The 16319-nt window shown below is 41.8% G+C and overlaps 1 protein-coding gene and 1 long non-coding RNA gene across 2 annotated transcripts; one reads left to right on the top strand and one right to left on the bottom strand.

The window, feature by feature from the left end:
* Positions 1-1558: 1558 nt before the first annotated feature.
* Positions 1559-6840, bottom strand: LOC125711836 (uncharacterized). The gene is made up of 3 exons (XR_007383114.1): positions 6773-6840; positions 6630-6668; positions 1559-5987 (listed from the first exon to the last, which is right to left on the bottom strand). It is a non-coding gene; the product is annotated as an uncharacterized LOC125711836 (long non-coding RNA).
* A 929-nt stretch (positions 6841-7769) lies between these two features.
* Positions 7770-15518, top strand: il10ra (interleukin 10 receptor, alpha). Its single transcript, XM_048981236.1, has 7 exons — positions 7770-8137; positions 9041-9161; positions 9689-9864; positions 11731-11873; positions 12140-12305; positions 12463-12578; positions 13703-15518. The coding sequence occupies exons 1-7, from the start codon at positions 8074-8076 to the stop codon at positions 14612-14614; spliced, it is 1698 nt and encodes a 565-aa protein (XP_048837193.1). The 5' UTR covers positions 7770-8073; the 3' UTR covers positions 14615-15518.
* The last annotated feature ends 801 nt before the right edge of the window (positions 15519-16319 follow it).

Raw genomic sequence — 16319 nt, 5'->3', positions numbered from 1 at the left:
GAAGTTGCAGGCCCCTTCTTTGCAGAAGATGTGAATGATACCAGCTACCACAAAGTACCACAGCATGCTTGAAAGGTCAAACTGGGCCACATAATACGACACAATTCATGTTACTTGAATAGGTGATTGCAAGTCTAAATTTTAACAATATATACAAATATGTCCATGAGTTTTTACATGCTGAGGTAAATCCAGCAGCTATTGGTGTCACGGCGTGTGTTATGGTGCAGAGCGGGGAAGCAAGTACGGGGAACGGGACCAGGGGCAGACGAAAGGGGTTTTAAAGAAGGAAGAACGAAAGACATACAGACTCTTAGTAACATCAATGACCGGACTGGGGATACAGACTTGAACGTGGACTAAATACAGGACATGACATCAGACTAATGGAAAACAGCTGGGCACAATTGGGGAAGCGCACATGGTCGATCAGAGGGGGCGTGGCACACACGAGGGCATCAGCAAGATGGTGGTTTCATGGTGTCCATGTAAATACACCTGAAAATGGAAAACCTCCAGGCTTGTGCATCCATTTTAAAATCAGTCATGAACAGTCATAAAGTCATGAACAATCTTCAATATCCTGAAGCTGAACTTTTTACCCACTTGCCGCCCATTTTCTACACCCGCTTCTCATACAATTAAGTTCGTTTTTATATAGCGCTTTTCGCAACAGAGTTGCCCCAAGGCACTTTACCTGGGTGTAATACATTCCTATATCATTAATGGACAATTATTCAAAAACAGGGGAAAGGGAAGACAATTGAATGAATGAAAGACAATGGAGGAACCAAAAACAAAATGGGGAGAAAAAAACCATCTGGGGGTCCAAGGTGAACTGGCTCACATTTTGTCACTTTACAACCACAAACTTAAATGTTTCTTATTGAGATTGTATGTGCTAGACCAGGGCTCTTCAAACCTGGACCTCGATTCCAAATCCAGGCCTCGTTTTCAGTTCCCCCAGGTAGTTAGTTTAATAATGACTGATTCTGATTGGTCAGAGGCTTCACAGGTAAAGGAAGGCTGGAAAACCAGCAGCGCTCGGACCTCGAGGGCCATGATTTAAATAACCCTGTGCTAGACCAACACAAAGAAGCACATAATTGTGAAGTGGAACGAAAAAGATACATGGTTTTCAAAAATGTAAGCAAAGAAAAATCAGAGAAGTGTGGCCTGCATTTGTATTCAGCCCTCCTGTGTCAATACCTTGTACAGCCACCTTTTGCTGTAATTACAGCTGCGAGTCTTTTGGAGTCTGTCTCTACCAGCTTTGCACATCTAGAGACTGAAATTTTTGCCCATTCTTAATTGTAAAATAGCTCAAGCTCAACCAGATTGGACGGAGAGCGTCCGTGAGCAGTGATTTTCAAGTCTTGAAACAAAACCTTGGTCTGGATTTGTACTTTCTGGCCCAGAACTATCCATCTCTGTGGGCTAGTGCTGTGCAGATAAGGCTGGAGTGAATTGGTTGTAGATAAGCTTTAGAAATTAAGACACAAAACCAGCCATATCCAAACCCCATTAGTGACCTGAAGATTTGAATACCTTGAGAAGGTTTGGTACTGCTGCTTCGATACATGTAAAATGTCTGTTTATTGTGAGCTAACTGCCTTCCCAAAAGCTAGTTGAATCTAGTCAGAAACACAGGGCAATAGGACATTGAAGTCCCTGTAAACTACGATACAGGTGCTACAGCAGTGTTTACAAAGCAAAACTATGTCACCTATTGGGCAAAGAAAGACTCTACACCTTTAGACGAGGCCCATATTTGTCAATTGTCGAAAGTTGGTACCTCTGTAGAAATGATAAATGCCTTTTAAATTCATCTTTATAACTGCATAATAACCAAACAATATGGACATTTCCCAACTTACTTAAAGATTTTTTCAAATGTCTGGCCATTATTATACAGGATTTTAGCAAGATGACCCCTTTGAGTATTCAGTCTATCTAACGGAAAGCAGGTTATTTATCAAATTCCGCAGTTACTCATTACCCACGCCAATGACCATAGATCAGAATATATTTATTGTCATTGTATACATATAATGGAACTTTGCATGCTTTCCCACCAATGTTACATAAACAAACAAATAAAGACGTAGAATGATCTAACATACAGTACTGCAACCATATATTCCATTTAGCAGCATTGTAAATACAACAACATGAGATTAAAAATTAGCAATGCTATAAATATGTAACAGGATGTTAGATAATTTGGTAGTGAATCAGTCCAATGAGGGTCCATCGAGAGCCTGTCTTGGGTCATAACAGAGTATCCTCTTGGTCGAGATATGCAGGGGAACGTCAGCGTTACGACTGGCATCCGGCGTGCAAGCAGCAAGCGGGGAATTACCAGTCAGGCAGGCAAGGAGTCCAAAATGTGGGTTTTATGTGAGCAATCAGGATTTCACAGGAGGTAAATGGGGGGCGTGGCACACAGGAGGATCTCACGAACCGGGCGTAACAGTCAGCTGTTTGGTGGGGAGCAAGCTGACAGAGGAGCGCACACAGAATGCTTGCGGGGGTGTAGTAAGTTTGTTGTTTCTTCCCAGGTTAAGATGCTTTATGGCTTTGCAAGAAACACTATTCCTCAGTCTGGAAGTGCATGAATAAATATTCGCATAGGGCTTTCCAGAGGACAGGAAGATCAATTGGTAGTGCCAGGGGTGTGTTAAGACCCTTGGCAGCGGTTATCTTTGGCACTGTTACAATGGTGGCTGTCTTAAGGCGTATTGGGCCTGCTGCCCGTGACAGGGACACGTTAAAGATGCTAGTGAACGTGTCAGCTAGCGGAGCAGCACAGTCCTCCAGCAGGTGCTGTGGTCTTCCTAGAGTTCCTGAGTACCCACTTCACTTAGTGCGTCTGTAAGGTAAATGGGGGTGGGGTGGGGGGTCCTTTGCGGTTGACAGCATTCCCCTTGTAGTGTTCTTGTTGCCTCTGTCGAAGCGACCAAAGAAACTGACGTTGTGGGAGGAACGTTAGTTTCTGTCGTTAGTGCAGAGGAGGGTATGATTGGCTTCCCAGCCATGCTGTGGGTTCCATCACTGAAGTGATCTCACTGTGCTACTGGCCTCAGCATGGTCAGACCAATAGATTGTGGTTTGGTTGTACGTGTAAAACTGCCAACGGACATATTTACATGGTGGAAAATGTGATGCTGTAATAACATATTTGATCCCCAACACATCTGTCACATTTTGTGTTCTTAGGCTGTGAATATCTTGGCTTTTTTTACCCACTGATCTACAAGACCTTCAGGGCTATGGGAAATAAAATGAAAAAAGCTCTCAGTAATTCGCTAATAATGTTCAATCATCAAATAAAATCATATTCTTATCATCGGTAACTGCAAGCTCAAATATTTTCATTCGTGAAAATAACGGCAAATTGTACTGACAGCCTGCAAGGGAAATATTTGGTATTTAACCTTCTTCATAGTGGTTAGCCTGACCTTTCTGAATGTGAAAATGGTGTTTTTTTCAGTCAACTGCAGGGTGGATTGAGGACAAGAGAATATCAGTGCGTGTGCATCAATTGCGATTCAAATGAATGGTACTACTTCACAATGAGACTACCTTATAAAGGGTTTATGAATGGTTTATAATCATGTTATTAATTACATTACACTTTGTATCATCAATAGACAATTATAAACAAGTTACTACACAGTTATTTATTAATGAGTTACTACTATTTATAAATGCAAAAGGGAGCCTAATTATAAAGTGGTACCAAATGAATTGTAGTTTATCCATTTCCAATTAAAATATTAAAGTAGCATCAATTTTCAAATTAATCTCACCTTGAGAACAATATTTTTGTTTTTCTTTCTTTGCTAATTTACCATTTTACTTAACCATTATGCTGTGTGAGGTATACATATTAATAATGAGTAAGAATCCAGTTAAAGCTCATCTAAAGTGCACCATGACTAACGACTAACTGTCTCAAATAACATGTACTTTCGTTTTAGTTCTAATGACTAACAGATGCATAATTCTCTTTAAGATCTAGATGAAAAAAATTCCCACGCCTCAATTATCAGATAAGTTACTGCGCTTAGTGCGTCTGTAAGGTAAATGGGGGTGGGGTAAATCGGGGTCTGACTACAGTCATGCATGTACTGGTGCTAAGCTAGGATACATCATCGGCGATGTTACCTGGGGTCATTTGAACATGGGAGTTTCGGGTCTTTCGAGCATCAGAGATCCTCACCCAGGAGACCCAGCTGAGGTTCATCAGGCCTCAGCTCGTACCCTAGCAGCGATCTCCCATGGATCTGCCCTCTTCATCCAAAGCCGTCTGGAAGCTTTCTCTGCAGTCTCTGTGCTGTTGCCATAGCTCACCTTCTCCATTCCCCTATGATGCAGGGCATGTCCTGCTAAGGACTGTTCTGCAAACCCTCTACTCCCCGACCTCTTATCTGTGGCATTCATTGATTGGCTTCTCTCTCTTCCACTCATAGGCCTCCTCAACATGCTCATCCCATGGCATGGTAAGTTCCAGCATGACCACACTCTCTGTTACCAGGACCATATCAGGTCGGAGTATGATCTTGGCAATGTGCTGAGGGAACTCGAGTTGAATGGTGTGTGAGTGTGCCCTGCGATGGGCTGGCCCCCCATCCTGGGTTGCTCCCTGCCTCATGCCCATAGCTTTCGGGAAAGGCTACGGACCCCCCGCGACCCAGTAGGATAAGCGGTTTGGAAAGTGGATGGATAATGGGTGATTCTCCTCATGTCGCACAGTGAATACAAAGTCTATCAAGTCACGGTCTAGCTAGACAAGAGCAAAAAAGAGGATGTGAGATGGGTATCCAAGCTTCATGTTACCCGGAAACCCCTTTGTATTGAATAGGGCTGACTACGCTTGGTCCTTGACAAACACCATGTTAATTAATAATAAACAACACATTTTCACAGGGGTTAGTAGTTTTTGTACTGAGGAGGGGCTGGAAAGTTAACAGTGTAATGAGTTCCCCACGCATACATATGCACAAAAGTACCTTTTAATGCACAAATTATTTCATTTTGGTGTTGAGACTCCCCTGTGTAATGTTAGTCATGCGTCAGTCCTGCCCAGCCAAAAAAAGCAAATAATCATCCAATGAGAACAACTAAGACATATTGACATATTGGTGACATGTCTGCTGAACAATGATTGGACAATTTATTCAGTCACCGCCCTGCCCTCCTTCCCCCATGTTAGCAGCCTGCTACTGGCACTTCTGAGATTGCTCAGACTGATCAGATGTTTTGGCACTCATGGTAATACTGTTGTTTTTTGTTTTATGTCGGTGCATGTTAGTCACACGGACATGCCCTAAAACAAGTCCATACGGGTAACCATATACAGTACAGGAATCGTCGTGAAATATTTTGTATCTTTCTAATATGAAAAATATACAATACCCACGATTATTCAGAAGGGAATACTTGAAAAATAAAGTGACAGGCAAGTCATCTATTTCTCCTGTGTTTTCCCCATTGGTATATAAGATCCCATGTAGCCCAGATCCATGTGTACATGCTTCTTCGGCTGATGCAGAAACCGGTCTTAAGTTTTTGTTCCGCTTCCTGCTTTTGCTACGTCTCTCTACATTCACGTCCCCCCCACGCATAAAGTTCCTGTCCCGTCATGTCATCCATGTGATAATCCTTTTCGTCATACCTCTAATTGTGAGACCCTTGTTTTTTGCTGCGATATCTAAACCTGCTTGATCATACAACACACATGGTTGCATTTTAACTATGCATGTCTTTGAATTACCCTCACCAACATGGCAGTTCTCACGCTGGGGTTTCCGTCATTGTAGGGCTTTGATGTTGCTCCAGTCCCCACAAGATCCTTTCTGCCTCTTGCCCTGTCTGTAACTCGCTGTTGCTCTGTTTGGACCCTGGGCTAGTTTCGAGCTGTGCAGGAGAGGTTGCTTCCAGAGGTTGCTTTCAGAGTGGAATGCAGTGTGGGCATGGAGATACTGAAAAGATGGTAGAAGAAGTGAAAGAAGTTACAGCTCCCATAAACTCCTCTGGCTTTCGATCCAGCAATACTAATGGCACAATTCTGAAGTATTCATACTCTTTTATTATAAAGAAAGATTGCATAAACCATCCATCATCCAATACCTTATCCAGAACTTTGAATCTGTTCCAGAAGCACAGAACAACTGAAAACCATGGAGAAGATGCCAGTCCATCGTAGGGCACACATGCATCACAGCTATTTCAGATAGGGTGACCAGTCAGGGAGGACATTATAGAATTGCAGGAGCAAACCAGAGTACAATTCCATCCATCCATCCATCCATCCATCCATCCATCCATCCATATCTGCTTATCCAATACATGTCCATGTGATAAATCACCTTAATAATTTTAATGTTTTAATATAGTTATAAATCCAATGTAAAAACGTGCAAATATGGTAGAGATGGTAGAGATTTGATTCGTGAGGTAAATAAGAACAGATACTTCTCATTTTGCCTCTTACAGAAGGAAGTACTGGATTTTTTTATGAAATTTCCACTTGGTCATTTCTCACGGTCTACAAAGAAGTAATCAATCCCCAGATGATTTTAAAAATATTTCTAATCTGTTTTGTTCTTTATTAAGCAACTTACCTCAAGTTGTAGTGTACAGTACACAGGAACTTCTTCTTTCTATGAATTTAAATTCATAGAAATTAAATTAAGGAGTTTTTTTTCCTAGGTGACAGTTTTGCCCTCCTTCGCTGTGAATTATAATGTCATTAATTTCCCGGTACCTTGAGTTGTTTTCCGGAATAGACTTCGGATCCCCGTGACCCAGAAATGGACAAGCAGTACGGAATATGAATGAATGATTCAGTGAATGCCTTACCCATTAAAATATTCACCATGGATTAAATGTGTGTTCATTTGGTTCCCATCCAACATACCACAGTCAAGGACAGCTCATACAAGGAAATGGAGGAATGTCAGGGAAACCGATCAAATGAAAACTACAGTTTTGGTGCAAAATATTGCATCAATATCCAGCAACAGGAAGCATACCTGCTGCTGACAGTCAGACACCTCTGCCCAATGATCTGAAATCTGGTTGTTCACAGCTTATTCTGTCCTGTTTGAGTCACTTTAGGCTGTTACTACTTGTCTTACTGTCTCCATAACACTTTCTTGAAACAAGAAACTCTGAAAAAAATAATGTATAGATAAAGTAGGACTACACTTAACTTAATATATTTATATTATATATATATATAATATGTGGTACATGTCTCCACACTAAAACTGCATATTATATAGGGGAAATTCCCCAATCACTCCAGTATATTTCTACGAAGAAAAGGAGATGAAGTTGAAAGAAGAAAATGTTAAGTGGTTGTTGCTTTTGCTATAAATAAACTTTAACATGAATATGTGACTGTGATGGGCTGGCGCCCCACCCTGGGTTGTTCCCTGTCTTGGGGCTGTGGCCCCCGGGATGGGCTCCACACCCTCTCTTTTTAAAAGAAAAATAGGAGTAACACTTACGGGAGCCTGACAGAGGTTAGAATCAATATAATATATTGCTTTTATATTCAAAATAATATTCCCTTTTTATACAGACATTCACTTCATAAAAACATATACTTGACAACTCATGTGCAATTCTTTTACAGAACACTTGAAAAATGTGTGTTTCAAAGAATGAGTCGGAAAGAGAGAGTACGGAGAGAGTACGGAGAGAGAGAGAGAGAGAGAGAGAGAGAGAAAACAGGAAGCCCAAGGCTTACGCAAGAGAGAGAGAGAGAGAAAGGAGGAAAGGGGGTAACAGATATCAGCGTTCATACATTGCCAAGCGCCAACAGCATGAAAACACACACAATGTTAGGTTTACAGCACAGTAGAACAGAGGCTGTTTAAGTTCACTCCAAGTAGCCTGTGACCTTATCTTTCAATCTGGCTTTTTTGGACCCTTGCTTGGAGAATTTAACATCGTCCGCTGCAGTTCGTGTTTTTCCTCAAACTTTCATACAGAAGATCGTTTTAGTGCGGGGATTCTCTCACTGATAGAAGTTGGATAATGTTCATTTTCTAATTAAAGATGGATTACCTGTATTCGCTTTATACTGTGTTATTTTTGACTGGATTTTGTGGCTACACAAAAGGTAAGACAAAAAAAAATAGCTTAAATTTGCCTTTGCTGATGTTGATAAAGTACTTGCATAACCTCAAGGTGTGCTTAGGGCCGTTATTTTGTTAAAATAGCTACATAGCTAAATAGCAGAGGCCCGTAACGTCTCTTGCTACATGCTAAAATACTTCAAATACTTCATAATTCATATAGGTTTTTTCTTAATCGTTATATATTCATTGGGAGTGAAATTTGGTTTGTGTTTTAGCAATTAATGAAAAACCATTGATTCAATACAGAATCTATATGTGTCATTTACACGTTTAAATTACAACATTTAAATTATATCAGACTTTTCTTCTGACGTCTGTAACGAAACTAATGCTGGAAAGTACAGCAGCGGTGGTTCCTCTTTTGGTAAATAAAGAGGCTTTTCCAATATGTTGAAAATGAAGCTTTTCATTCTAGGAAAAAAAAATAATGTTTTGTTTAAAAGGAAATCTACAGCTTTCAGTCATCAGTGTTAATCAGCATGACAAATTTGGGGTGTGATTTTTTTGTTGTTGTTAATTGTTTCATCATGTAACGGAAAACACCATGAGAAATTCCGGCATTGAGAATATGGGATGTGTCAAATATGACTGCATTTTTTGTTTTCTCAAATGTTGCAAGTGAGAGAGTTGTTTTGCTTGTATTCTACATTGCAAGAATAGAAATATCAATTAAGGGACCACAATGCATCTAAAAATTGGAATATTTCTCTCAATAGACTTTAACTAGAAATCATTAGCTAATGATCCGTTATCATACAGAATTTACTTTCTCCATAAGTAAATTCATAAGTGTCGTCATGATGATTCCACAAGGTCATATTGTTGCAAAGTGATGCATGTTCTGCATGTCCGGCATTAATGTGTCGACCTTTTCTTTCACACAGGCGTGAATCCCAACGAGCGTTTGAATATTTCTGTGTCCATATGGGATGGGAAGACGACCCTTCACTGGAAAGCCCCGGAATGGGCTCCGCCTTCCTCTCATTATGACATTGAGCTGACACCGTAAGTTGATTTGCTCTGACTGCCCAAGGAAAGCTAAACAGCACTGGGAAAGAAAACACTAGCATCCTCAGTGTCTGTTTTTATGAAACTCTACTTTAATGATGTCACGGCCTGTCAGTCATCATATTCAAAGCAAATTATTTAAAAGTTATTTGCCACAAGCGCCTTGACTGAATGCCTTTTCATGTGCATGTAAATAAATGCTAAAATACATACAAATCCATAACAACAGAGACATAACAATCATCAAAATTCATGAGAGCTGTATGAAATTATCTTTAATTGATCTTTAAGCATAGTTATACCAATGTTCATGAGGAAAATCAACAGTAAAGTTTAAGCTGGCTGGTTTATAAGTGATATTTTTGAAGAAAAAAATAACTGAGTGAAAATATTACTATGATGCTATGATACTATGATAATCTATTAATCAGTTTCCTTGTGGTTTAAATGTCAACTGAATGTTCACCTAGATAAATTGCGATGAAGCCTCAGACTTGGTAAAAATAAAGCTAATATATTTACAGCTTACAGAATGGAAATGCAAACTGGATAGCTGTTCACCACTGCAACTTAACCCTGCTGTCCTGTGACCTCTCTGACATCATCAATGGGACAACCCATAAATACCGGGCCCGGGTTCGACTCATCACTGAGCAGAACAACTCAACCTGGTCCAAGATCACAATTAATCTCAGAGATAGTAAGCTCACCACCGATGTGTATCTGTGTGCATTTCCACTCCTGTTACTCCAATAACAGTCCAGTTTATGGTCAACTTCCTATCTTGCTTTCCATTGTAAAATTTGCAAGTGCGATGTTACTGATCACACGGAGCACTGTTGCCTCACACCTCTGGGTCTCGGGTTCGAGTCTCCGCCTGGGTTACATGTGTGTGAAGTTTGCATGTTCTCCCCATGTCGTCGTGAGGTTTCCTCCGGGTACTCTGGTTTCCCCCCACAGTCCAAAGACATGCTGAGGCTAAATGGAGTTACTATATTGCCCGTAGATGTGCATGTGTGAGTGAATGGTGTGTGAGTGTGCCCTGGGATGGGCTGCCCCCCCCCCCCCAATCCTGGGTTGTTCCCTGCCTTGTGCCCATAGCTTCCGGGATAGGCTCCGGACCCCCTGCAACCCAGAAAGATATGTGGTTTGGAAAATGGATGGATGAATGTTACTGATAATTTGCCAAACAAATTAAGCACGAGTAATAACTACACAAACAGCGTGTGTGTATGTGTGTGTGTGTGATCTGTTGGCCCGGGCAGACAAACAGCTCCAGGGTAACGGGTTCGCTTACACTTTCCTCTTGTATTTCCTCCCACTGACGAATGGTCATGTGAATTTGTGCTACCGAATTGCCCATAGGGTGAGTGTGTACCCTGCCAGGGACGAGCTTCAGACTCACTTTGACAGAAAACTGAGGAGTGTGCATTAATGTACCTACACAGGCTGTCCCCAAGTTAAGAACATCTGACTTACAAACAACTCATACTTATAAACAGTCCACCATAAAGCCTATTATATTAGAAGTTAAATGCGATGGTTCGTAATAATGTACGTATACACTACTGTGATGCTCATGCAAACACTGCACAGTTTCAGGGGTTTGACGGCTTGACACATACAGTACAGTACCATATGCAGTAACTTTATTATTACTGTATTTTTGTTATTCCGACTTACCGAAAAATTTGATATAAAGACGTACTTATTGAGCGGATCTCGTTCGCAACCTGAGGACTGCCTGTACACCAAATATACAGCAATTACAAAACACAACGTGTAATGTAAGGAGGAGTCTGTCCGGCTCCTGCTCTCAGCCAATGGTACCCAGTCACTTTCCACAGACACTCACAGAAAGTCTTGGGACGCTTGTTTAATTCAGTAAAAATATAGCTAATTTATTGGTTTCATAGGGAAAATCATTACTTTATTCATTATTGCTTTATTTACAAAAAAAGTATATATCATATTAGAAACAATCAGTAGTTTTAAGTGAAACATTGATTTCAACTGTTAACAAATTACAACCCACATTATAGTTCTAAAAATCTGTTCTGAGTTAAAAGTTTCATTGACGAGCAATCTCATTGGGGGCTGTTTAATTAGCAACACCTTTAGCGATGACATAAAACACGGAACATTTGTGTTTAGTGTCCCTTTAGGAGCCAATTGCAATTAATAGCAAACAGGCAAGAACAGAACTGAATGAGTCAGTCAAAAAAATATATGAAACTTAAAATGAATCTGTCTGTGAGAAAGATATGTTAAGCACTGCTTGGCAATAGACTTTTGTTATGAAACCAATAAATTTGCAACATTTTTACCTAATGAATGTGTCCAAGACTTTGTGTGAACACTGTACGGTATGTTTTCCATCAGCACTAACTCAATAGCTGCTGGGCAGGGATTTCTGCAATATCACATAATGCACAGTATGTCACTCTGCTAACTAAAGATCAGTGCATTTATGACTCATTCTCACTGTTTCACTAGCAGTTCCAATACCTACCCCTACGTTCTAGACGCTTTGTCAGGCTTATCCTTGTGCCCTTCTGTCTCCTAGGTAAGCTCCTGCCCCCAATCTTCTCGCTTTCTGGTAATTCGTCTTCATTGAATGTCAGAATACACACCAGTCCCATCCTGCAAAAGATCTTCATGTATGGCCTCAACTATCACATCTACCTGCAAGAAAAGGGAAATGTCAAGGTACCCAAGACAATACTAATTAACATGAGTAAATAAGTAAAAAATACAGTGAGTAACAGGGCTGGGTTGCGATTAAATTTTGGCCCTTGACTTTGGTGTCCCCTACAGCTCCATGGTAAATTTTGCCTTGTGGGGGGTCTCCATGCTGTGGGGGGTCTCCATGCTGTGGGGGGTCTCCATTTCCATGACAGGTGTGCCAGATGGCCAGTCCAGCCAGTTACATTGGTCATTTTTCTGTGTCTAACTCTGCCCTGCTGTACCGGCAGATGATGCAGAACGTAACATGGAATTCCATGGAGCAGATACCAGAGGTGAGCTTCAGCTCGCTGCAGTGGGGGCGAGAGTACTGCGTCCGTCTGCACGTCGAGGACATAGCAGGGATAGCCGCCAGCGAGGCGTCCGAGGAGCAGTGTCTCCTGCTGCCACTCCCAGGTACGACACCAACCGATGCTTTGTTCACTCATCCTATGTGACTTTCATTCATTTGCTCTTCTGTCACATGGTTCACATGGTTGTATTATGTGGATGATAAAAGCCTGTTACAGTCATTGAGTACACGTGTTTGTAAAGCTCTTTTTCCTCCTGGCAGAGTGGTACCCATTTTTGGTACCGACCATTCTCATTTGCGCCGTGGCAGTCGTATTACTGGTGGCCCAATTTCTACACGGCTTCTTAAGGGAGCCAGAGAAATTACCCATCACACTGGTAAGCTTCGCCTACAATTGTCACTGCAACCACTACAACAGAATTAACCACAGTTTATTAATTACATATACAAAGATGAGGTAAAACATTATGATCACTTACCCACGAAGGGAATAACGTCAACTATCTCGTAAAAAATGGCGCATGTCAAGGCTTGGTATATATTTGGTACTTGTAGTCTGTGTAGTTCTGTGTTGAGCACAGAAGAACATGGCCAGGTGAAAAGACCTGAGTGAATTCGATAAGGGCCAAATCATAATGGCCAGACGATGGGATCAGAGCATCTCTGGAATGTTGAGTACCTATGGACAGTGGTCTGAGAAGGGAAAAAACAAGATCCACCAACAGGGTGCTGCGTGGTCAAGACTCGTCGGTGTGAGATATAAACCAAGGCTATGAGCCAACAGAAGGGTTACTGTGGCACCCAAGTTGCAAATAATTTTAAGGAAGGTTTCTTTATTCTCTTTACATAAGCTGGTCATAATGTTTTGCGCCCATCAGTGAATATACATATATGGTAATGGTTAAGAACAAAAACTTGCCACATGTTACATTATAAGACTTATTCATACAGTACAACTTCCAACTACGTATCCAGTTCAGAGTCAATAGTGAGGGGGTGCAGAGGTAAACCCTAGATGGACACAGAGTAAACACAACCACACACAAAATAAGCGCTATTCAAAAATGCAAATTCATCTAACTGTACGTCTTTTTGCTGTTTGAAGAATGTGGAATTCCCAGAGAAAACACAGCAGAACCATGCAAACTGCACACACGGATGTGAAAATTTACTATATCTGTGTAGAAAAAGGGTGATATATTCTTTGAAAAATGAAATCATTAATAGAATGAACTGAGGGGAAGCCTGGTGACTAAAGTGTACTAAGATGAAGGTCTCTTTACTCATAAATTCTGCGAAAACGGGGAAATACAGTGCATCTTGTAAAAGCTGAACTCGGAACAACAGCGCTAAAAGAATCACAAAAGTCATTCTCAATCTCGATCTCATTAACATTGTTAAAAAAAGAGCCACTTCCACTTCTCACGTTGTAGCAAATCCTCTCTGGTTTCACTGGTGCTTTACGCGGTTGTATTTAAGAAGCATCACCTTTCTCTTTCAGAAATCCCCGGGAACTGGATGGCGACCACTCACCGTGAGAGAAGTTTCAGTCGAGATCGTGACGGATAAAGGGTTTCTCCTGATCAGCCGAAAAGCCGAAGAGAAAACCAAGAAATTGACGGAGCTGATGACAGCGGAGGAGAGTGAAGAGAGGAGGGACAGCATGGACAGTGGGGTGAGCATGGGCCAGCATTCCTCAGAGATGGACAGGGAGGCGAGGCAGGACACTGTGAGACAACAGAAGGAAGACAGCGGTTGTGAGAGTCTGGATGGAGCTGATGGCAGCACTGGCAGGAGGGGATTGCAGGACCTCTCTGTACTACAAAAGAAGAACGAGAATGGAAGCTGTGTCCCACACCAGCCTGACAGTGTGGCATCTCAGTACACTGACGCCAGCAATCTGGACGCTGAGGATTCTGGCTTGATGCCTGAGCATCTAGTGCCTCTGGTCACTCAGAAACTGACTCAAGGATTCTCTGAAGTCGAGACTGGGGATCAAGGGCAGGCAGAAGGAGCAATCCAGAGTGACATGGACAACTGCGTAGCTGTCAGCGTCGGGTATAGGCCCAGCCAGCTGGCGTGTGTTTGTTCAGGCCAAGGTCAATGCCTTTGGTGCCGTGTAGGAGGAGGACAGCAGCAGACTGAACATGAGAGCCAACCTGTGACACATAAACATAACTCCTCAACCCTCTTTATCCAAGAGGAAGACCTCAAAATTACTGTTCCCCAATCCACGGCACTGCTAGAGCAAGCAGATTTGTCATTCCTCACGCTCTCGCTCCCCAAAGACTCCACCGAAGTTTCCCCTCTACGTATATCCATGCCACAGTTAAGCATGTTGGACAATGGCCTTGAGTTTGCACCCACCGTCATGCCCATTTCAATTTATGACATGGACCTGACCTTCGGGTAGCAAGCTGCTGCCACATGCCGGGTCCATGTCTCATGCACGAGCACAGAGCCGCTGGCCTGAGGCCGGTCACGCGTTTGCAGTTTCCATGGCGCCATCTTGCCGTATTACTAAGCCGAATGTCCTGTCTCGAATGTGATCACTGAATGAGGTGGAGGTTGTGTGGGACGGGGAGGGGGGAGGTTGGCTTATCAGCATCACCCCATCCCCTCTGCTCTACTAATTCTGAAAGGCGGAAGTGCGTTAGCGGTGAGCTGTAGGAAGCGTGAAGCACTCACCAATGAAGACAGCGCCCAATGAGAAGTGTGACAGCTTCTGTGAACCGCACTGTACTCGCGACCACGTCTTCATGTAAATACAATATATTTTTTTATCCGACAAAGTGTGTAAAACTCTTTGCAGCCGGTCAGGTTTTTAGTCACCAGATCACGGGGTCGCATATTTTGTTTTTCAGCTTTCAAGACAAATTGATCTTATGTGCAGAGATGCGAAAATCAGCCTTTGTTGTTTTGATACAACGAAGAACTGAAAAAAACAGGTGCGCTCTTAAAATGAGACGCCAAACTGTAGGAAATTGAAGCTTTAGCCTATAAACACCTACATTTCTTGCTGAAATGATTTCATTTTCGACCCATAAATATATTTAACAATGTGTGTGGAAGTGCCTACATTGGAGCCCCATTTCTGTGAAATGGCTAGTTTCATGCTGATACCATTCAACACATGACACTGACTCACTTCCCTTTATAAACACTTTTGTTTCTGTGTTGCATCTAAACCCACATTGTTTTTTATATATGACTCCTGTCATGCTGTTTGCATGTATTACTTACTCCAGCTTATTCAGACTATGAAAAGGACAAGTACATGTAAAACACAAAACGTGATAATAAAAAATACTGTTATATTTTGTGTATTTCTTCTGTGATGCACCTTATATGTCAGGGATCTTCAAATCTGGACCTTGATTCCAAATCCAGGCCTCGTTTTCAGTTCTCCCAGGTAGTTAGTTTATTAATGACTGATTCTGATTGGTCAGAGACTTCACACCTGGCGCACAGTACAGGAATGTACAGGAAGAATGGAAAATCAGCAGCACTCAGACCTTGAGGACTGTGGTTTGATTAGCTCTGCAATATATTACGGTCAGAATGTCAACCATAAACAAACCAAAATCATTCTGCTCAGTCTGTACACCTTGTTCCTGACTATTAGCTTTCAGAAATTTGAGAAATTATTACCTCTCACCATTATATCATGGAGGAGAAAGTATGAACAGAGGAGGTCAAAGCCCATGTAGCACCCCAGGCAAGCTTTACTGCTGCCCAGCAGAAATGTTTTTAATTCATGAATCATGTACATGCCCTGAAGGTCCAGGCTCAGATGCTTCGTAACAAAACAAGGATACTGCAATTCATGTGCTTACGCAAAACATTAGACTTCAGACATTTGCCATAAATATATCGTAAAGAACTTTTCGACCCTTATCTTAACGCTTCCACGATGTTCTTCTTTTTCTCCATAAGTCATTCTTTCTCAGGGACAGACCGTGAGGAATACGGGAATGCATCCTCCCTTCCATCGAAAGGAACGAAAAACACATTTGAACATTTCCAGGGAACCTGCAACACGGTTTTTGAATATGAATTTAACATCGATTTCTTTTAACAATCCCTAAACATCACAGACCGACAGCGTTTCTAGAATT

Source organism: Brienomyrus brachyistius, chromosome 17 (genome assembly GCF_023856365.1).
Source record: "Brienomyrus brachyistius isolate T26 chromosome 17, BBRACH_0.4, whole genome shotgun sequence".
Taxonomy (NCBI): Eukaryota; Metazoa; Chordata; class Actinopteri; order Osteoglossiformes; family Mormyridae; genus Brienomyrus; species Brienomyrus brachyistius.
Note: the sequence above shows the minus strand (reverse complement) of the source record. Positions and strands in the feature narration are given on the sequence as shown.